The following is a 22277-nucleotide window of genomic DNA, read 5'->3' as shown; positions in this document are numbered from 1 at the left end:
TTCAACAGGCGGTCCGTGGGACGCGGAAGTTCCGCTCTTCACTCCGGGTCAGCCTAGCCCAGAGAGCGATCCGGGGTGCCGAGCCCAAGTAGCGGGCCCGACCTGCCGCGGGCCGCCCTTCCGGCTTTCTCGTTTCGGGGGCTCGGATTAGCCAGGCTTGTGGCACGTGACCCTCTCGGAGCCAATCGCAGCGGCCTTACCCGGCACTCGCTGATTGGCTCAGGACAGCCAGGGGGCGAGGAGGGGTGGGGCCGAAGAGTGGGGCGGGAGGGGCGGGGAGGGGAGGGGCCTATGGATGGGAGGGGAGGGGAGGGGCAGAGGGGAAGGGCGGGGCCCAGGCGCCTGGACTCCGCACCAGTTCAAGCGGCTCTGGATCCTGCCTTGAGACCCTTCCACCCTCCGGACCGCGTAGATGTTGACCGACACTGGCGAGGCACTGACGAAGCCCGAGCCCATCCCCAGTCCCGCTCCCGGCTCGGCCCCGCAGCGTGGCGTCTCGCATCCCTCCTCCAGCCCGGCCCACCCTGACTCTCACCCATCTCCCATCCCGACCACCGCCCCGAGTTCTGCCCAAACCTGCCCCCTCGGTTTGACCCCTCAACCCCGGCCCCTCGGCCAAGTGCGAGCCCGGCTCCAAGGACCCAGCCTTCACCCCAGAGGCTACTCCTCCCTTCAGACTTGACGGGAACCGCCTGAGGCAGGAGTGCAGCAGATTCCAAATTGAGTGGACAGGTGGCCCAGACCCAGGGTTCACTGAGCCCCGCTGGCTGCGACTGTGGACAGCAGGATCGTCTAGCTGCGGATTAGCACAACTAGACAAAATGGTCCTTAATTGCCAGATCTTTAAAAATGTGCCCTGACAGCCTTGATAGTTAAGTGGCTGGTGACTCAAACAGCTCTCCGATGCAGGGCGCCTGCGAGGAGAGACAGCAAATCCAAGCAGAGCGCTGCCCGGGGCTGGCTGCCTGCAGAGTGGACAGCTCTGGAGGGGCAGGTATCAAAGTGTGCTCTGCTTTGTCGAAACAGAGCTAAATGTCCTGAAAGGAAAGGGACTCCAGAAGAGGCAGTATGGTCCTAAAGCAAGCCCAGGGGCAAGGCCACGGTCAGCCAGAGTCCCCATGGCCACTCGGAAATGTTCAGCCAGCTCCTGACTCGGGGCCCTGGCACTGCTGTTCCTGCCTGGGTCCCATAGGGCTCCTCCTCTCTTCCTTGGGGTCTGTCTGCACACCTCACCTCCCTAGAGGTGAAATAACCACTCTCACAATCCTCTCTGCCCCTTATCCTACTCAATTTCCTCAGAAAGACCTCACCACCTACGTATTCATCGTTTGTCTCTGCCGTTGGAACAATCAGTCCCAGGAGGAAGGACCTCCACTTTCCCCAGGCCCTAGGAGAGCTCTGCGCATCACAGGGGCTCAGCAACCTGGAGTGAGCAAGTGCCTCTCCCGGGAGTCCTCAGGGAGAGGACTAAGGGGTCTGCCCCACCAGACACTGGGGAAGGGCTGCCTGGGGTTCCCAGGGAAGGCAATTCAGGTGACCAGCACATCTGAGTCATTGCTTAGGACTGAGGTGAGTCCGGGCCGGGTTGGGGGTAGGGGGAGGAGGGTAGAGGTGGGGGAATGGAGGCCAGTGGTGGGGGCACTTTGGGGTGCCCCACTGAGACCAGCCATGCTGGGGATGGTGGCTTGCAAATCCCAAAGCCAGAACTGGCTACAAAGGCTTCTGTCCCCTTTCTGAGGTAGAGGCAAGGGGCAGTGGGTCCAGGACAGTGAATACCGTCACAGCTGGGTGGGGAGGGGAACAGGACGGGTGGGGGACAGGTGGGGAGGGAGAGTGTGGCCTTTCTTTTGCTGAGACTGCGCAGATTTTGCTGGAAGGCGCCCATGCGTTCTCATCACCCAGCAGTGTGAGGAGGGTCACAGGTACCCTCCTCCTGGATAGAAGGCCCAGGTATGGATGTCAAACAGGGCCACTCTGGAGACACAAGTGGCCATCTCGGGGTCAGGCTCAGAGCCAGCAGTTCCCGCAGGCATCTCGTCAGGCCTCAGCCTCTACAGACAGGACGCAGAGGCCTCTCACTGGCCCCAAGGTGTGGCCAGCACGGAGATACCTGGGCCCGCGGCCTGGGGTGTGCCGTGCAGGAGAGGCCTGGGGTGGGGGCCACTGAGGGACGGGCTGCATTTCAGGTGGAGACGACCCTGGCCGGGAGGACCTCAGGGAGAAAGGGTCGGATGTGTGCGTCCGGGGTGGCAGGAGCCCCTGCCTTGGCCTCAGCGAAAGGAAAAGGTGCTCCCATCTGGCAGGGCACGGGGTCAAGCAGCAGAGTCCAAACGGAGCACCGCAGCTGGCCAGGCTCTGCCCTCCTGCCAGGACCCCGCCCCCATCGCCTCCCAGGGAATGGACTCCAGAGGCAATGGCCAAAGACGTGAAATCACTGTGTGGAATTTATTGGCTGTGATTCCATCCGGAGAGAACACAGGCAGCGGCCCCGACATGCAGGAGGAGGCGCAGGCGTCGGGACAGACGGACGGAGGGCGTCCACGGCTATACTAAGCTCGGCGCTGCGGGCCGCACGCGCTGAGGATGGGATGCGAGTTTCTACCAGACGACGCCCGGTCTGCTCAGAGCTGGCTTTTTAAAGTGTGGAAACAGGCATTAAAAAAAGACGAGGAACCCGGAGGTGTCGGGGCGCAGGGTGGACGGCGGGGGACAAAGGGCTTCAGGGGCCAGGGGTCAGTATTGCAGTCTAGTCATATGGCTTCTCTAAGGAGCGGGGGAGGGCCGCGCCCCTGGCCCGGACACTGGACACGATGAAAATTTATGTGGACAGAAAGGGCCCTGGGGACCCAGGTGACAAGCTTTCTGTCAAGATAAAACTCTTCACAGACAGAAGACCTCATTTACCTGAGATTCAACATATTGTGATGCAAATTAAACAAGGGGGGCGGGGGAGCGCTGGGAGGCCCACGGCCGCTTCTGGGGAGCCGGCTGGGCTGGCGGCTGGGACGCCCCTTCGAGGGCCTGCAGGGCGGAGGTGGCTGAGGGTCGGGGCTAGTCTTCCGGGCCACACACTCCGGCCGGCGCGCAGCGCTCGGCCCCCGGGCTCCTGGCCGCCTCCCGGTTCTGAGTGGAGGTGCGGATGTTCAGAGGCTGCGGGCACCCCCACCCCCAGCAGCCTCGGAGGGACAGGAGGCGCCGGCCAGAGAAAGGGATGGGTTCGCTGGGCCCGCAGACTCTGGGGTGGGGAGGTAGGGGGGTGGGGGGCAGGGGGGAAGAGAGGTCAGAGAGGGTCCTCCCAAGCCTATTGCTTTGCCTCCCTTCGCGAGAACCGGCCCCGAAGCTCAGCCTTCCAGAGGCGGCGGCCGGGACAGACGGCTGGATGAAGATAAGGGTGAACATGGAGAGCGGTGGCGGCCAGGCCACCAGGTCAGGCAGGTTCAGCAACCCGAGCGTGAGGGTGGGGAGCTTAGGAGGGGCGTCCCGGCCGAACCCTGCGGGGGGAGCCCCAGGCGCCTGCGGCTCGTCACCCACCCCCACCTCAGCCCTGGCTCACAACCGCACCCCCTACTATGGCTGTGCTCCTGAGTTGGGCTCGACAGGCATCCACCAACGCGGACCCTTTCGGTGGCCCTGGCCGTGGGCCCTACTGGGTGGGCGGTGAGGGGCGGAGCGAGAAGGGCTTCCGGGGTCTGGGGGCGAGTCCAGTCCACCCGCTGCCCGAAGAGCAGGGGGCTGTCCCCTCCGAGGTCTCCGGCACAGAAGGCAGCAGCCGTGGGGGGCCAGGCGCGCCTCCCTGGGTGGCGGGCGCGGTTCTGGGAGCGGGTGGGCTGCGAGGTGGGCAAGGCTCCCGAGGCGCGAGGTGGGCAACGGGGCGGATGGACCTAGGGCTATGGCTTATATCAGCGTGGGGGGCTGCGCTCTGCTCCCGGCGGCTCTTCGGGGGCCTCGCGGAGGGCGGGACCGGGGTGGGCGCGGGGCGGGCTGCTGTTCAGCCCGGGCGCTACTTCTTGAAAATGTCCTGCAGCGGCCCAGGCAGGTACTTGATGACCGTGTCCAGGATGCTCTCGTCCTCCTCCTCCGCCGCGTCCCCGCAGCCCGGCGGGATGGCCTTCTTGGGCCTCGTCAGGCTGCCCTCCGAGTTGGCCTCCAGGGCGGCCTGGGCCTCGGCCTCTCGCTCCTCCTTCTTCTTGATGCCGTACTGCGGGGAGGGCGGCGGGTCAGCGCGCGGGCCCCGACCCCGCCCGCCCCCCGCCCGGGAGGGTGCCTGACCGGGCGAGTCCACCCTCCGGCCCGGGCCCCGCCCTCCTGCGGCCCCGCCTCCCGGGGACGCGGGGGTGTCAGCCCTGCCCCACGGGGCCCAGATCCTCCGTCCGGTGACGTGAAGCCACACTTTTATGTCAAGCACCCTCGGCTGCCGCCAAGAAGCCCCAACCCCCGGAGGGGCACTCTGCACGCCCCGTGTCCCGCAGTCACTTCCAGGTGGGTGTCCTCGAACCCTACCTAGGTGTGCCCTCAGCAACGCCCCTGGGCACCGCTGAGCGCCCCCAGTTCTGGTTTCCTGCGTATCTCTCTGTCCCCAGCCTTTTCCAAAATCTCCCCTCAGATTGAAAGGAGTCCCCCCAAATTCATGTCACCTGGAACCTCAGCATGTGACCTTGTTTGCAAACAGGGTCTCTGCAGGTGTAATTAAGGTAAGAACAGAGAGAAGACCTCCCTGCGCTCTAAATCCAGAGCTTCTTTGTAAAAGAAAAGGACACGCAGAGTAGAAAAAGCAAACGTGAAGACTTGGGGACCACCTTGCCACCAGCCAAGGACACAAACAACGCCAGAAGCCCCCGAAACTAGAAGAGGGGTCCTCACCTCCAGGTTGCAGAGGGAGAGCAGTCCTACCAACATCTTGATTTGGGACTTCTAGCCTCCAGAACCAAGAAAATTAATTTCTAGAAGACTAACACCTCACCCAAAGGCCCCTCAGCACCCTCAGCAGCCCTCCTGGACCAAAAAGCCCTGAAGCCTGTGGTCAGAAGGCCTCACCCAAAGGCCCAGGGGAAGACTTCCTGCCTTAGGACTGCTGGGACCAGGTGGGGCCACGCTGGCCTGATGGGTTGGGGACAGAGTTCAGGACCCACCCGAGCTGGGGAGGGGGTGCCCCTTGGTCAGGTCTGAGGTCCTGGGTTACACAACACGGAATGTCCGGAAGCTGAGGCTTTGATGCTGGCGAAGAGAGTGCCGGGAAGCACACTGCAGAGGGCTGCTGGCCCCGGGAAGGGTCCCAGGCCCGCTCATCCCTCCTCACCAGATCCTGCTGGCCCCGGGAAAGGTCCCAGGCCCGCTCGTCCCTCCTCACCAGATCCTGCTGGCCCCGGGAAGGGTGCCCAGGCCCGCTCGTCCCTCCTCACCAGATCCTCCTGAAGGAAGCGCTGGGCTGTCACTGGTGCTGCCGGCAGTGGAGGGGGCACCCTGGTCCTCCAAGAAGACCCTTCGCTCTGCTTCCAGATTAGGGGGGTGGCTGTGTCCCACTCCCCAGCTTGCTCTGCACCCATCTCCTCCCTCGAGGTTGTGGGGGGCTTCAGGCGAGGGTGGGGGCAAGGGCTCTTCAGCAGAATCTAAGAGGAGGAATCTGGGCTCCTGGCCGCAGTGACCAGACCACAGCGTGGGGCCCCAAGGCACTGAGGAAGGAGGGGTAAGGGGTCTGGCCACCCTCCTCAGCAGGGGCCCTAGTGGTCTGAAGGCCCCTCTGCACCCTGGACGAGTCAGGAGCTTGGGAAGGGTCTCCGGGGTTGGGGGAGGGCTCAGGGCAACTGACCAAGAGGGGCCTCCCCACTGAGCACGGACGCCAGCTCAGCCCAGGGCAGAGTCGATGAGCCAGCCAGACTGCAGCCACTTCAAGGGGCACAGCCCTCTTCCTGGGTCACCACAGAGGCCGGTGCCCTGACTCAGGGGGAGGGACACACAGGGTGGAGAGACACACTGCCAGGAATGAGGTCAGACCAGAGAGAGCTTCCCTCCAGCCAGAGGCACAGAGCCCAGCAGTTCCTGCAGCCACAGGACGTCTGTCCCCAACTGGGGTGCAGGTCTGTGCACTGGACCCAGGAGGCCATGGTGGCCAAAGCCCCCCACACACTCAGCCAAGGTGCACACACACGCTCGAGGGAACACGTGGTGCTGGCGGAACAAGCAGGTGACAAGGGGACACGCGCGTAAGGCCAGGAACACATGGTCAGGCAGGGGGTCAGGGAGGGACCTGTGTCACGGTCGTCCCCTCTGGGGTCCCGGAAGGAGACCCCAGGCCCCAAGCCATTCTGAGCCTAAGCCACTCTGGGCAAACCTGAGGGCCACCTTACTCTTTGGGGTCGCTCCCAGAGCCTGGCTTTGATGTGGCCTGGCTGAGCGCCTGTTTGAGACCCCACCCCAGTCCCCCCACCTCAACCCCCTCCCCCCATCCTCCTCAACCACTGAGACAGTACCACTGAGGCCCGCAGGGAGCCCAGGCTGCCAGCGCCCTGGGCAAAGCAGTGCTCCCTAACGGTGAAAGTCAGTGATGTGCCTACACCTGTTATTCTCAACACAAACCTGGGCCATGGGGGCCGGGTCGACTAGGACCCGCCAGCCCAGAGCTTGCTGGAGGGTGGTTCTGGCTCAGAGTTGCTGAACGTGGGTGCAGTGTAAACCAGAAGGCGGGGGTGCAGACCAGGAAGCGGGGACCAGATGACAGAGGCGGGCCAGTCTCCCCCGACCTGGACCCGCGCAGTGCGTCATGACATCATCACGCGCGGGGCCGGGTCGGGGGAGGCACCGCCCACCAGCCCGCAGAGGCAGGAGTCCCCAGTGCAGATGAGGTCTCCCAGGGAGCCGGGGCACATGGCCTGGCCTGACCCCTCGGCCTCCATGTGAGGGACCCCCACCCTCTTCCTTGACCAATCTTGTGAGGTTGGGGGTGGGGGCATAGGGCACCCCACGGGGCACCCCACCCCAGACACCAGGAAGGGGCCGCAGGAAGTGAGTCTGGGGCCTGGGGGCCAGTGAGGGCCATTGGGGGAGCCACCCCTAAAGGTCAGGGGTCCCACCTGTGGGGAGCAGGAGGGAGGGAGGGGGGTCGCCTTGGAAGGCCAGGTAGAGAAGAGCTCTGTAGCCACGGGGGACCAGGCAGGGCCAGGGGACATGATGGGGGGCTTCGTTGGTGGGTAGGGGGCTCCAGGCGCTGAGCTCATGGTCAGGACGTCTGAGGAGAGAGGGCAGTGGTGGCCACCACCCTAGGTGGCCGGGGCAGCCTGTCCTCCCACGGCTGTGCTGTCCACCTCTGGGGTCTTGGGGGCAGGGCGGGCTCCTCTGTTGAGCTGGAGGCTCCTTGGAGGACCAGCACCGAGGCTGTGAGGACCTGGGGCTTTGGGGCTCTAATATCCAGAGTGCATCAGACCCTGAGCTGCCTCCGACCCATGAATAGGGGGCTCACCATCAGCCTGTCTCCCCTGCGCACCCCCAGGCCTGGCCCCCACCTGTCAGACTCAGCTGTGTGTGTTGGTATGCTCCCCAACACACCACACCTTCCCTACAGGCTCCCCCACCAGGACCAAGCCCTGGCCCCCTAGTCCCACCTAATCCTCTGACCACAGAAGCTGTGCTTGGGCCGGTAAGAAAACTGCGGCCCCAGCCCCTGCATGGGGTGGAGCCCGGCTCTGACTCCTGCCCCAGCAGCTGAACTCAGCCGACACCATCGTGCTCCATGGGCGAGTGAGACCAGACCCTGGACGTGCCCAGGAAGGAGGCCTGGGCCCGGCAGGGAGACCGGCCACTGTGGCTGATGGAGCCACGGCGGGTCTGGGGACTGCCAGGGTCCAGAAGCGGCCTGGGGTCTGTGGAGGCAGTTCAGAAGCAAAGGCACTCAGCCCACCCAAGGGGGTCCCAGATGGGGGTGATGCTCATCTGGGGAAGCAGGACCACTGGCCAAGCGAACCCCGGAGCACCAGGCTAGGGGGCCTTGGGGCTCTGTCAAAGGCTGCAGCCTTCCATGTGGTCGCCCTGGAAGCTGGGGTCCTGAGGGTGGGGGTGGTGAGGGTCACCCTGTCCCCTGGCTTCCCATGGAGCTGCCCTCAGGGTGGGGACACACCCTCCATTTTCACTGGGACTCACTTTGTGACTCCTAAGTCCCACTCGGTTCCCTGAGGAAGAAAAGGACACTGGAGCAGATGCCTGTTCACTCACTTGTTCACTCACTCACTCATTTGCTTAGCATACAAGGGCCAAGTGCAGTCAGAGTTCCTGCCCTCCCTGCAGGGGATGGACAGTGAACAGCAAACCAGTAAAAAGCGTGTGTCAGATGAAGGCTGGCTTAACAGGTGGCTCAGTGGTAAAGAATCTGCCTGCCAAAGCAGGAGGACACAGGAGACTGAGGTTGATCCCCGGGTAGGGAACATCCCTGGAGGAGGAAAAGGCAGCCCACCTGGTATTCTTGCCTGGAGAATCCCACGGACAGAGGAGCCTGGCGGGGTCACAGAGTTGGACACAAGTGAGGGCACAGCCATGCTCCCAGATGAAGGCAGGTGCGGAACAGAGTAAGGCAGGGGAGGAGTGCGGAGGGGACACGGAGGCGGAGCCTCAGGGAGCCCCCGGGGGAGCAGCCAAGCCAAGGCCCTGGGACAGTGGGAGCCCTGAGGGGCAGTGTCCCATGGCCTGGGGCTGGAGCCTCAGGGAGACGGGGCCACTGGACGGCCTGAGGAGGGGAGGGGCAGAAGGGACTTCCTATTAAAGGCAGCCTGAGTGGGCGTCTCTCTGCCTTCTGGCCCCTCCCCACCCATGGCTGCCTCCCTCTCTGCCGTCTGTGTGCTCTTCCTGGCTTTTCCCAAATGGCTCTGAAAGTCTTGAGGTTGGTCCTGGGGGTGAGGGTCTCACGAGCTGCTGCCCCAGCACAATCAACTTGAACTTTCTGCCCAGAAAGGTGTCCAGTGACCAGTGATGGCACACCAAGGTACACCCCGCCCCCATCAACGTGGGGCCCCCGTGGGCCCAGAGGCCTGCAGGCACCCACCCGTCCTCACCGCAGCTTCTGCGTCAGGCAGAGGCCCACGAACCAGGCAGGCAGGAGGGGCTGGGGACTGTGGAGACGCCCTCTGGAGGACCCCTCTGCCCGCGCCCGGCCCCTCCCACAGGCTTCATCCACAGTGTCTGGAAACACTTCCCCCAGGGCCCAGAGACAGGAGAATCAGGGTGGGGGCAGGACAGAACTGAGGCAGCACCCCCAAACTGAGCACCCCCCGGATCTCTGGGTGGAGGGGCCTGGCCCGTGTGGGGCCAAGAGTGGTGCGCAAGGCCCAAGACGCTGTGGACCGTGGGAGGCCACATAGTTCAGGACATTGTGGGGCCCTGGGGAGGGCCCTTCCTTCTCCACCTGGCCCGCAGGCCGGCCCACCCTGAAGGAGGCAGGAGCAGCCGCCCCATGCCTGCCCTTCTGACCCACGAGCTGGGTGGGCACCTGAGGGTGGTCAGTGGACAGGCCCCTGGGGCCCGTAGCTGACAGCCTCCCATGTCTGCCCCTGCTCTGGCCTTGGGTCCCTGCCAGATATGTGCTCATGCCCTGCATACAGAGGAAGGTGCCAGAGGGTTCTGGAAAGATGGCCTCCAGCTCCCAACCCACTCCCAGCCAGCCCACACAGCCACAGACCTGCCCCCCAACACCCTGTCGTTCACCTCGGGGGCCTGAGGCCCACCCAGGCGTGGTCAGGGGCATCCTCCAGCCCAGGATGATTCACCCACCTGCAGCCTGCCCGTGGGGCAGCCCCTGGCCGCCCTGCCCCTCCTCTCCAGAAGGGCCTGCCCTCCAAGTCCGTGGGGGCAGTCCTGGGGGCAGCCACGGGAGCTTGTCCTACAGAAGCCAGCACCCCAGCCCAGGATCCTGGGAGGATGGGGTCCAGCCCCTGCCATCGGGGCCAGAAGGACTCAGGCGGCAGGGTAAGCCCCAGGCCCGGTGAGTGTGTGCAGATGTGAACGCCTCACCCGCCCACCCTCCTCCCTGGGGGTCCCTCCCTGAGGTCAGTTCTGCGAGCTTCAGAGGAGGAGGGGCGGCGGCCCAGCCAGGCTTCACTCAGCCCTCCGGCAGGCAGCACCCCCGCCCGTCCCCGCCCCGGTCCACGCAGGGGTGTGGCGCCAGAGCCGCCGCCGCGCCCACCTTGTCGCGGATGCCCTGCCGCACGGCCTCGCGCTCCGCCTCCATCTTGGCGTACTTGGCCTTGCGCTCCTCCTCCTCCTGCCGCAGCGCCTCCTGCCGCTCCTCCTCCTTCTTGGCGGCATCAGGGTCCTTCTCCTCGTCACCCCCAAGCATCTTGCCCATGTCCTTGGTGGCCCCTGGGCACAGGAAGGCGGGAGTCAGGCCGGGCCCGCCTTCTCCTTGCCCCGCCCTGCGGGCCTCGCTGGTCCAGCAGGGCAGCGGCCTCCAGTGTGGGCTGGAGGAGGCTGTGGTTGTCGGGTGCGACTCCACGAGGGCACCTGCAGGCCTCTGCGCTGCGGTTATGTGTGTGGCTGTGGCTGTGTGTGGCTTTGTGTGTGTGGTTGTGTTTGTGTGTCTGTGGGTGGTTGTGTATGTTTCTGTGGGTGGTTGTGTGTGTCTGTGGGTGCTTTTGTGTCTGTGTGTGGTTGTGTGTGATAATGTGTGTGTGCCTGTGGGTGGTTGTGTGTGTGTGTGTGGTTGTGTCTATGGTTGTATGTGTGTCTGGGTGGCTGTGTGTCTGTGAGTGGTTGTGTGCGTGTGTCTGGTTGTGTGTGTTTCTGTGGGTGGCTATGTGTGTGGCTGTGGCTGTGTGTGGTGTTGTGTATGTGGTTGTGTTTGTGTGCCTTGGGCAGTTGTGTGTGTGTGTGGTTTTGTGTGTGGTTGTGTTTGTGTTCCTGTATGTGGTTGCTGTGTATGTCTGCATGCAGTTGTATGTGTGTACATCTGTGGGCGGTTGTGTGTGTGGTTGTGTGCATGTCTGTATTTGTGTGTGTGTGTGGTTTTGTGTGTGTGGTTGTGTTTGTGTGTCTGTGGGTGGTTGTGGTTGTTTGTGGGGGTGGTTGTGTGTGTCTATGATTGTGTGTGATAGTGTTTGTGTGCCTGTGGGTGGTTGTATGTGCCAGTGTATGGCTATGTGTGTGTGGCTGTGTGTGTGTGGGTGGCTGTGTGTGCGTGATTGTGTTTGTGTGCCTGTGTGTGGTTGTATGTGTGGTGTGTCTGTGGGGGTATGTGTGGTGTGTCTGTGTGTGGTGGTGGGGTGGCTCTGTGTGTGGGCTGTTGTGTGTGTTGGTGGCTCTGTGTGTGGCTCTGTGTGTGTATGTGTGGTGTGTCTGTGTGTGGTGGTGGGGTGGCTCTATGTGTGGGCTGTTGTGTGTGTCTGTGTGTGGTTGTGTGTGGTGGTGGGGTGGCTCTGTGTGTGGGGGCTGTTGTGTGTGTCTGTTGGTGGCTCTGTGTGTGTCTGTGTGGTTGTATGGTGTGTGTGCTGTCTGGGTCCTGGGTGCAGCTGGTGGGGTGGCTGAGTGTGTGGCTGTGTGGCGGGGCGGGGGCGGCCCTGGCCCAGAACTGCTGGTGGCCGCATGTGGCAGCCCCAAGGCCCTAATTTGTCTGCCTCGCCAGCAGCCACTTTCCTCATGAGCGCCTGATTCACAGGCGGCAACAAACACCTCCTCGGACGTCCCTGTGGCTCGGCCCGGGGACAGAGACGTGTAATTACAGCTGTAGCGCCCCCGACACAGGGGCACCGCAGGGAGAGGGCACAGCAGTCAGCGCTGCAGGTCAGCCGGTCTCAGGCCGGGCGGCCGGCCCCACAGGAGTGCCCTGCCCACTGCACGCCGCCGGCAGGAGCGAGCCCCGCGTGCTCCCTGGGAACCAGCCTGCGTTCCGAGGGGCCCCTGGCCCGGGTTGTCTGGTCTCTGCCGGGCCCACTCTGTCCTCTCATCCTGGGATGGCCCCTCCCAGGCGCGGCTGGAGGCTGGCTTAGTCCACACCCCGGGAATGAGGGGGGTCTGACTCCACCACCCCCCACCCGTATCCAGTGGTGCCCCCGCCAGCCCTGTCCCACCCTGATTCATCCCCGTGTCCCGTAGCTCCAGGGCGCTGTCCTGGGTACGGTGTACGGGGGCTCCTATTCTACTCCGAGGCTGCACAGGTCCATGCAGCTCAGAACTGGGAGAGACCCTGGCCTGGGGACACCTGTGGGTCTCACTCCCGCCCCTGTGGGCAAAAGGAGCCTGGTGGTGGGAAGGGGGCAGCGGCCCATTGAGTGCTCTGAGCTGAAATCTAGACGTCTGTCGGGCTAGCCTTCCCAGCTGCTGAGACTACTGCCAGGTCACAGGGTCGCTGTGGGGGCAGGGAGCCTGCCCGGCTGGGGCTTGGCGATGGCACAGCTCCAGATGCAGACAGAAACCAGGAGCTTCATGTCAGTTTCCACCCACGTCTGCAAAATTCTGCAAAGGAGACTGTCTGCCGGTGGCTGGAGGGAAACTGGGTCGGGAGCAGAGCCGCAGACTTGCTGTGCTCAGCTCCTAGGACAGGCGGCCGGGATCTCTCTGCCCCGCTGTCTGTCGCCCCGGCAGGCAGTGCTGGTGGGGGCAGTGGGGAGGGGCTGGGCAGGAGAGCCCCGACCCCTGGGCAGCTGCAGCCTTCCCAGCCTCCCTGGCAGAGGGGCCACCAACAGCATTGTTGGGCGGCTTTCACTCAAGTCTCCCCTCTTGACCGAGCTCACTCATACTAATGTGAGAGTGACTGACAGCTCTCTCCCGCATGGGAAGGACTGGCGTCAAGGGCAGAGACGTGAACAGTCTTGCCTGCACCTCTCTTCCGATGGAAAGTGCGTGAAGGCTGGGGTGGGGGCTGGAGGAGCCACGCCAACTGGGTGATTTGTCCCCAAACCTGCTCCTCCGACGCACCGTGTGCGCTCCAGGCCTAGTGATCACACAGGCATTTACTGAGCACCAGCTGTGCGCCGAGCTCCGCGCAGCAGGCGAGCTGGCCCTGCCCCATTGGAGCTCTGGGCTGGTCTGCGCCACCTGCCCAGCAGCCAGAGAAGGCTCAGGGGAGCGACTCCAGCAAACCAGGGGTGCTCCGGGAGGCTGGTGGCCTCTCCCAGGCCGAGGGCAGGAGACCAGAGGTCACCCCACCGTGGTGAGACACGCCAGCACCGATGCCGGGCCCTCCCTGTGCTCTCTGCCCGTGGCCCCGATCCTGCCTTCATGCAGTGCCCGCATGCCGCCTTGACAGCGTTTGCAGGTGAGCTGTCCCACGCAGTTGCACTCAAGGCCCAGACGGAGAGCCGCAGCCCGAGCCTCCCAAATCCAGGCCTTGCTGGCCACATAGGGGTGCGGGCATAGGGGTGCGGGCTGCAGGAGCCAACGCCATCCATCCCTCACTCTCGTCTGAGCCTCGGTTGCCTGGGTGACTCGGCAGGGGAATGCCAGGGCAGGGGTAGCCGATCCCACCCCCCCTCGACAGTCAGGTAAAGCCCCTGGGGACAACTTCAGTGCAGGATGAGGTGCGGGCACTTCTCTCCCCTGGAGCAGGTCCCGTATTTGGGTGGGCAGGTTATGCACAAACCCAACAACTAGAGCGAGCTCTCTAGAACAGTGCTCACAAAGGCCCTGACCAGGAGACACCTCGAGGGAGAAGCAGGAGGAGGCGGGACCCCCGCCCAGTGGGCCGTGTGGGGGACACAGCGCGGTGCTCCAGGGCGAGGAGCCCAGGTGACCTGAGTGGGCAGGCCGCCTGCAGACACAGACACACACACGGGGGACCTGCCCACGCTGCCGGTGACGGAGGGCCTCAGAGCCCTGAGAAGAGAGCCCGGTGCCCGGGGTGAATGAGCTCCTCCGGCGAAGCATGAACCTCGACTCACATGACACCACAGATTTTTATTAGTTATCAGCCTGGATATCAACCCAAAATAAAAGTGGGCAAAGATAAACAGCCCTCCCACCCTCAGTCAGCACACGCTGTTACCTGAAGTGAACTGATGCGCTTTTTGGCTTCTGTATTGTCAGCCTCTGCCAACAGAAGGTCGGTGCCAGGACAGCAGGGATCCTGACCAGCGCGGGGCCGTCCTCCTTACGACTGGAACGGTGCCAGACACAAGGCAGGCGCCCAGTGAACACTTGTCAGATAACGAGTTTTGAACATTTACCAGCTATGCCTCACGTGCTCAGCCGCAGACAAAACCTAGCAAACCCTTCAGCTGACATCACGGTCCATGTGAAATACTGAATCCTTGCCTCAGCTCACTAATAAGCAAAGGACATCACAGTCGCCTTGTACTGGAGGGCCTGGCCGTTGGACTAAGACAAGAAAAGACAGAGAGGCATAAAGATTGAAAAGGAAGAAGTAAAACTGTCTTTTTAAACAAATAACATATGATCTGTATAGAAAAGTTGGAGTCTGCAAAACCATGCTAGAACGAAAAAGTGGTTCCAGCAAGCTCACAAGATTAATAAACAGCAAACAAATGGCCGCTAAGTGTTAGCAGCTGACAGTGGGAAATGAAGTCTGAAAAACAATTCCATCAGCAATACCGAGGAAAACATAAAATATCTGTCACTACATTTTTAATACATGTGGAAGCCTGTTTTACCTAAGTCTACAAAATTGTTGAGAGAAATTTTAAGAGACCTAAATGAATAGAGAGATACACCATGTTCATGGGCTCAGCATCACTATGATGTCAATTTCCCCTAGATTGATCTATGGATTCAATGTAATCCCAAACAAAATGCAAATGGGCTTTTTGAGCAAATCTACCAGCTGATTCTAAACTTTACATGGAAATGGCAAAAGACTTGGAATAGACAAAACAGTTTTGCAAAAGAACAACTTTAGAGGACCCACCCCTCTGTTTCCAAGGTCTACTGTAATCAAGAAAGTGTACGGTTGACAGGAGACTGGACGTGTGGACCCGTGGGATACGGTGGATGGTCCAGAAATAACCCCCTTGTGTCCGTTCAGGTGAGTTTCTGACAAAGCCACCAAGGGAATTCAGTGAAGAAAGGCCAGTCTCGGCGCAAGCAGCACTAAACCACGAGGTATTCCTCTGCAAACAAGCAAACACATACATGTCTGCTCTAAACTCACACCTTATATAAAGCTCAGTAACAGACCTAATGGAAAAGAGAAAAGTATAAAATTTCAAGAAGAAAGCATAAGAGAAAAATATTTGTGACTTTGGCTTAGGCAGAAATTTCTTACGTAAGTGACAAAAAAGCATGAGCCTTAAAAGAAAAAAATGATAGATTCGACTTCATCAACAAAAAACTTTTGTTCATAAGGCACTGTTAAAAAAAAAAGAAAAAAGGCAAGGCTGAGAGAATATACTTGCAGACCACTGGTCTTATAAAGCCTTATACCCAGTAAAGAACTCTTACAATCCAAGGATAAGAACACAGACCACCTGATTTTAAAAACAGACAACAGATCTGAGTAGACACTTCACCAGAGAAGAGATGCAGATGGCAAGTAAGCACCTGAAAAGATGTGCTCGACAAAGAGCTGACCAACAGGGTGCAAACTGAACTCCGGGGTGAGACCGCCAGGCGCCCGCTCGAGTGTCCTGGACTGAACACGGCAGGTGCCGGGGGGCCAGGGAGGAGCCGGGACCCCAGCCCGCCCCCGGTGGGCTGCTGCTCGTGCGGCAGCTGGAAGACAGTTGGGCTGTCTCCTACGATTAAATGCGCGTCACCACGTGACCCAGCAATCCTGCTCCTGGGCGTTTGCCCAGAGAAGCAGAGACGTAGGTTCACCTGCACCTGTGGCCTGATCTGCATGAGCCCAGACAAGAGGCCCCTCAACACCTGTCAGCAGGTGAATGGACGCGGAGGCCAGGCCGTCCGGACACTGAGGTTCTCCGCCACGTGGAGGAATCTCACAACCTTTGTGCAGTATGAACAGCCAGGCACAAGTTACATGATTCCATTTATATAAACAGCAGTGCGAATCGGTGTATGGTGACCACGAGTGCAGCGGGGGTTCCTGGGCCCAGGGCCGGGGTGGGGGCTGCACAGGACCACGCCATAGTCAGCACCCAGGGAACCACAGTCCCAGCCAGCGCTCAGCCAGCGTCGACCACGTCACAACCAAAACGAGGGAAAAGCCCACGGATGACCAGCGGGCGCTTACACAGACCATCTTCCCAGCCACCGCCTGGCCAGATGACAAGCACTGCAAAGAAGGCCAGGCCCATAACTCTGCAAATTTGAGTTTTAGGAATATGTACTTAATGAACCCTTAAGTTGAAGAGGAAATAAAAACTGAAATTGTGAAAACTTGTAGAAAGCAAAGAAAAATAAGCACTTTCTGTCTAAACAAGATCCATGGCTAAAACTGTTTTTGGAGGAAAACTATAACCTTTAATTTTAAAGACGAAAAAGAGAAAGTTTAGGAACTTCATTATTACCTTTAAATAATTGAAACAACAAACAACCCGAAATAAGGCAGAGAGGATTAATAAAACAGCAGCTGTAGCCGCAGAAGACACACAAGGGAGCAGACAAGCCCCGTGAAGCCAGCAGCGTGCACACGGGCCTCCTGTAAACGGTCAGCGTGGCTCGGAAGGGTTGACCGAGTCCCAGAGGAAATAAACCAAGGAGTACTGCACTGTAAAAAGAGATGGAACTCTCTCTCTCTCCTCACCCACCTCTTTTGCCAGTGATGTGACCGTGTAAGTAAGTGTTAGTCACTCAGTCGTGCTCGACTCTTTGTGACCCCATGGACTACAGCCCACCAGGCTCCTCTGTCCATGAGATTTTCCAGGCAAGGATACTGGAGTGGGTTGCCATTTCCTTCTCCAGGGGCTCTCCCCGACCCAGGGATTGAACCCAGGTCTCCTATACTGCAGGCAGATTCTTTACCGACTGGCCTATAAGGGAAGCCCAAAGAAACTCATGACACACCAGTGAAAACCCACCAAAACTAATCATAGAAAGTGGCAGAATGGCAAGTGCAATATTTATGGATAAAAATTAATTTAAAACTTCGCCTCATACTATCAGAAACAAGCTAGAAACATTAATGGAGACAGTGGTCTGCTGCTGCTGCTAAGTCGCTTCAGTCGTGACTGACTCTGTACGACCCCATAGACGGCAGCCCACCAGGCTCCCCGTCCCTGGGATTCTCCAGGCAAGAACACTGGAGTGGGTTGCCATTTCCTTCTCCAATGCATGAAAGTGAAAAGTCAAAGTGAAGTCGCTCAGTCATGTCCGACTCTCCGTGACCCCATGGACTGCAGCCTACCAGGCTCCTCCATCCATGGGATTTTCCAGGCAAGAGTACTGGAGTGGGGTGCCATTGCCTTCTCCAAGACAGTGGTCTACTTACAGTAATTATATAAACATAAAAAACACTCAGGAATATGTTTAACAGAGAACTCTATGGTGGGCTTCCCTGGTGGAGCGGTAGATAAGAACCTGCCTGCCAACGCAGGAGACATGGGTTTGATCCCCAATCCCAGAAGATCCCACAGGCCACAGAGCAACTCAGCCCAAGAGCCACCACAAGAAGCCACCACGGGAGCTCCCACAAGAGCCGGCCACAGGAGCTGCCTTGGGAGCGCCCACAAGAAGCCGCCACGGGAGCCGCCACGAGCAGCCACCATGGGAGCCGCACGGGAGCCCCCATGAGAAGCCACCACGAGAAGCTGCCACAGAGCCGCCACGGGAGCTGCCAGGAACAGCACCACGAGGCCCACCACGGGAGCCCCCATGAGAGCCGGCCACGGGAGCCACCTCAGGAGCCCCCACGAGCAGCTGTCACGAGAAGCCACCACGGGACCCGCCACAGGAGCCGCCACGAGGAGCCACCATGGGAGCCACCATGAGCACCCACCACAGGAGCCACCACTAGAGCAGCCACAGGAGCCGCCACGGGCACCGCCATGAGGAGCCGCCACGGGAGCTGCCACAGGAGCCGCCATGAGCAGCACTGTGAGAGCCGCCATGAGGAGCCCGTGTGCTGCAGGGACAAGGCGCACCTGCTTGCTGCAGCCAGAGAAGCCCACACATCAAAGGAGACCCAGCCCAGCCAAAGACAAAAACATAAAGATAAAAAGAGAAGGAAATCTATGGCTCCTGCACCTCCCTAAAAGTGACGGCTCTGCACAGATGCTCGAGACCCTGGGGGCCCCAGGGAAGGCACGTCGGGAAGGGCCGGCTCCTCCCAAGTTAGCGCAGGACCGTGTGCAGCCTGCTCATGCTGCCACGGAAACACCACAGTCCTCCTCCCTTGGGGGTCGGCATGAAGCTAAGCTTCATGCAGCAGATCGGATGTCAGAGGAGAGCTGATCCAGGTCCCTTTAGGATAGAAACTCTCTCTGCTGTGTCCCGGGGACAGCGAGGAGGCCACTGACTGGAGACGCTTTAAGAGGGGAGCCCAGGAAGGTACCCCAGGGTCTGTGGGAGGCGTGCTCCTGGCGGCTCAGGCCAACAGGCACACTCTTAAGCCCCTTCAGGGTCTGCCCACCCATCCACCTGCGCGTCTCCTCCTACCTCCTCCCAACAAGCCACATCCCTCCCTGGGGAGCCACTGCCCGTGGCTGCTGACTGGCCGGTTTGTTTCAGCCGTGGCCCCAGCAGACGGCAGGACACAAGGCTCCATCTCGGGAGAACGGCCACACGGGCCCGCTGCCCCATGTCAGGGGTCCCAGGGGCCTGCGAGTGGGAGGAGCCCCATGCACTACGAGGGCCCAGTGCAGACGAGGAGAAAAAGGCCTACGTGTGGCTTCAGACACTTCTTCATTGATTGTCTAAAGATAGAAAAAGAAGGGCAGGTTACAAACCAGGTTCACACCAAACTGAAATCCTCAACAAACAAACAAAAACCAGCCCGTGTTTTTTCCAGACTCTCGTGGAATGTTCACCAAGGGCAGCCGGATGTTTGTCCACACCACGATGAGCAACCGCCTCACACAACTGGAGTGGCCATTACTTAAAACACACACCAAACCCGAACCGTCCCAGGAAGCAGCGAGCGTTGGCCGGGACCCGGAGCACCGGGGCCTGTTCACTGTTGGGGGGGCATGAAGCGGAGCAGCTGCTGGAGAGCAGTGTGGAACTTCCTCAAAGATTAAACTCAGAACTGCCACAGGGTGAAGCAGAGCCACTTCCGGGCATAAACCCAGAAGAGCTGAAGGCAGGAGATGCACGCGCCGCGTGCTCACAGCAGCAGTGTCACAGCAACCAAAGGTGGACACGACGGAGCGCCCACGCGCAGGTGAGGGGCGAACACAGCGTGGCCCATCCGCACAGTGGACGCTGTTCACCCCTAAAGAGGGATGAGACTCCACCACACGCTACAGCACACGCACCCTAAAGACATCACGCTGAAGGAGATACACCAAATACAAACGAACAGACCTGCCCGATTCCACTTATGCAAGGGCCCTAAAGCAGACAAAGTCAGAGACAGAAAGGAGAAGGGGTGCCTGGGGCTGGGGGCCGGGGAGTCGGTGTTTAATGAGGACAGAGTTCAGTTTGGGAAGATGGAGAAGTTCTGGAGTGGATGGAGGTGGTGGCTGCGAGGCAATGGGCATGTAGTTAATGCCACTGAAGTGTGCGCTTAAGAATAGCTAAAATGGCAGATTTTATGTGGTGTATGTTTTAGCACGATAAAAAAAGAGAAGTACAAATTTAAATTGATTCATAATCCCACATCTCAAAAGAAATATCAGGCTGCAGAAGCAACCTGAACACAATTTCAGAGTATTAACAGGAATGACACCAAGCATCTGAAGGCCTCAGGCAAACAGCAGGAGCAGCAGGGAACCTGGGGGCAGGGCCCCCCCACCCTGCAGACCCCCCCACCCTGCAGACCCCCCCACCCTGCAGACCCCCCCACCCTGCAGACCCCCCGCCGCACACGCGGCTCTCTCTAACGCGCAAGCGCAGGTGAAGTCGCAGCCACTGTGTTCTGGGAGCTGGAGCGTAAGGTGGGGTCTAGTGAGACCGGTGGGGCAGCCCCCTGCACCCACCCCTGGACTGCGGCTGAGGGAGGGCTTAGGGGACAGCAGGGCCCTGCCCCGGGGACGCGGAGCTTCAGACGAGGGTGTGGCCGTGGCTGGGCGCATTGCCGGGAGCGCTGCCAGGAGCGAGGGGGCGGGGAAAGGGCAGAGACCTGGGAGAAAGGCCGCAGATGGGAGGACATTAGAACGGTCAAGTGATACTTTTACCCTCTGTGCCCACACACGTGAAAACCTGAGTGAAGTAGTTTCTTCAAGAAGTGTCAAAATCACAAATGGATTCTTTCAGTCAAGAAGCAGATCATTCTGACGATATTTGGACTGTTCTTGGAAGGGAAAAAAAAAAAAAGAGGGAAATCCTCCCAGTTATTTTTGTGAAATCAGCACGAGAATGACGCCAAAAAAAGTCGGCTGAGTGGGGCTGGGCTCCCACGCGAACAGCTGAGAGACAGGAGGCAAGTTTGGCCCTTCTCACAGAATTCTGCAGGAAGGGTTCATCTTGGGGAATAAAAGGTGGTCTGATCAGTGTAGATATGTGCGGATGCTGTCCGGACCCCTGCACTAACAGAGCAGCAGGGATCTTGGGCTGTCCCCAGGCTCCCCCACCCCAGACCTGGGGTCCTGACACCAACCCTCCTGGGCTGAAGGGCCTCCTCCCTGCAGCCGCGAGGACATGGGACTGAAGCTCTCGCTGTGCCCGTCACTGCCAGCTCCTCGGGCCTGCCTGGAGCCCGGTCAGGAGCTCAGGTGCCTCGGTCCACACGAATGCCATCCCAATGGCAGCCAGCCTCGGTGACACAGCCGGTTTTAGAACAGCTTAATGGAAGTGCAGTGAGCATGCTCTAAACCACGAAATCGGACAGACACATCCACGAACACATCACACAGTCAGGATACAACACACGTCCACCCCCTCAGTTTCTTGGTGGCCCCACGTAAGTCCTCTCGCCACACCACCCACAGATGAGCAGACGACTGACTCCTTTCTCTGCCTGCGCATCTCCACGTGTCCCCCAGAGCCCACAGAGAGGCAGCTGCAGGACAGGCGGCGACCGTGGGGAGGGGCGGGCCACCAAGGGGATGCTTTGCTGACCGTCCGCCCTTCCTCGCCCTTCAGGGCTGAACGAGGGCATGTCCCGTCATCAGGCGACAGACACGGGGTTGCCTCCATTTGGTCTTTGTGGCTAAAGCCACAAGGACGAGTCTCTGTGGGCGCCCGCCCTCCCATGTCTCGTGAGTGGACACCCAGGAGTGGACAGAGTTGTATGGCAAATGGAGTTCTACTTTTCAGGAACTGCAAACTGTTTTCCAAAGCAGTTGTATCACGTTACAGGCCCACCAGTGTGTCCGAGGGCTCCCACTTCTCTGTGTGCCCACCAACACGGCTCCCACCTGTCCCTGTGGTTCCAACCATCCCCAGGGGCCGTGACACGGCCCCTGCATGTCCCTCCTGACCACAGACGTGAGCACCTTCTCACGCGCTTGTACCTTATTTGGTGGAATCTCTATTGAAACCGCTTGCATACCTTCAAAAATAAACTTTCCATTTTGGAACCAACTTAGACTTACTGAAAATCATGAAGGCGGCACACGGAGTTCCCATGTGCCCCCAGCAGGAGACAGGGCTTCCTTCACTGCTAACGCATGCCGTTAGACTGGCCCACCTGCCACAATCGATAAACATTATTGACTGAATTCTGAGATGCCCACCTGAGGCCCACTTTCTGGGCCAGGGTCCCGTCTGGGACCATACACAACAGTCGTCATGTCTCCTTAGACGCCTCTAGGCTGTGGTGTTGTTCCGTTGCTGAGTCGTGTCCAACTCTGGGACCCTGTGTACTACAGCACGCCAGGCTCCCCTGTCCTCCAGCATCTCCCAGAGTGTGCGCAAACGCATGTCCATTGCATCAGTGATGCCATCCAACCATCTCATCCCCTGTCATCCCCTTCTCCTCCTGCCTTCAATCTTTCCCAGCATCAGGGTCTTTTCTAATGAGTCAGTTCTTCCCATCAGGTGGCCAAAGTATTGGAGCTTCAGCTTCAGCATCAGTCCTTCCAATGAATATTCAGGACTGATCTCCTTTAGGATGGACTGGTTGGATCTCCTTGCTGTCCAAGGGTCTCTTGCGTCTTCTCCAGCACCACAGTTTAAAAGCATCAATTCTTTGGTGCTCAGCTTTCTTTATAGTCCAACTCTCACATCCATACATAACTACTAGAAAAACCATAGCTTTGACTAGATGGACCTTTGTGGGCAAAGTAATGTCTCTGCTTTTTAATACTCTGTTTGTCATAGCTTTTCTTCAAAAGGAGCAAGAGTCTTTTCAT

At 59.9% G+C, this 22277-nt stretch overlaps 1 protein-coding gene across 2 annotated transcripts in view; it reads right to left on the bottom strand.

The window, feature by feature from the left end:
• Nucleotides 1-2422: 2422 nt before the first annotated feature.
• Nucleotides 2423-22277, bottom strand: part of CPLX1 (complexin 1) — a 41368-nt gene continuing 21513 nt past the window's right edge. For both annotated transcript variants that reach the window (XM_027545281.1, XM_027545280.1), the window contains 2 exons: nt 10163-10338; nt 2423-4198 (listed from right to left, as the gene is read on the bottom strand). In XM_027545281.1, coding sequence (XP_027401082.1) covers nt 4001-4198; nt 10163-10338 — 374 coding nt within the window. In that variant the 3' untranslated portion in view covers nt 2423-4000. The remainder of the gene's footprint in view (nt 4199-10162; nt 10339-22277) is intronic.

Source organism: Bos indicus x Bos taurus, chromosome 6, assembly GCF_003369695.1.
Source record: "Bos indicus x Bos taurus breed Angus x Brahman F1 hybrid chromosome 6, Bos_hybrid_MaternalHap_v2.0, whole genome shotgun sequence".
NCBI lineage: Eukaryota > Metazoa > Chordata > Mammalia > Artiodactyla > Bovidae > Bos > Bos indicus x Bos taurus.
The sequence above is the reverse complement of the archived record's forward strand: the minus strand, read 5'-3'. Positions and strand labels throughout refer to the sequence as shown.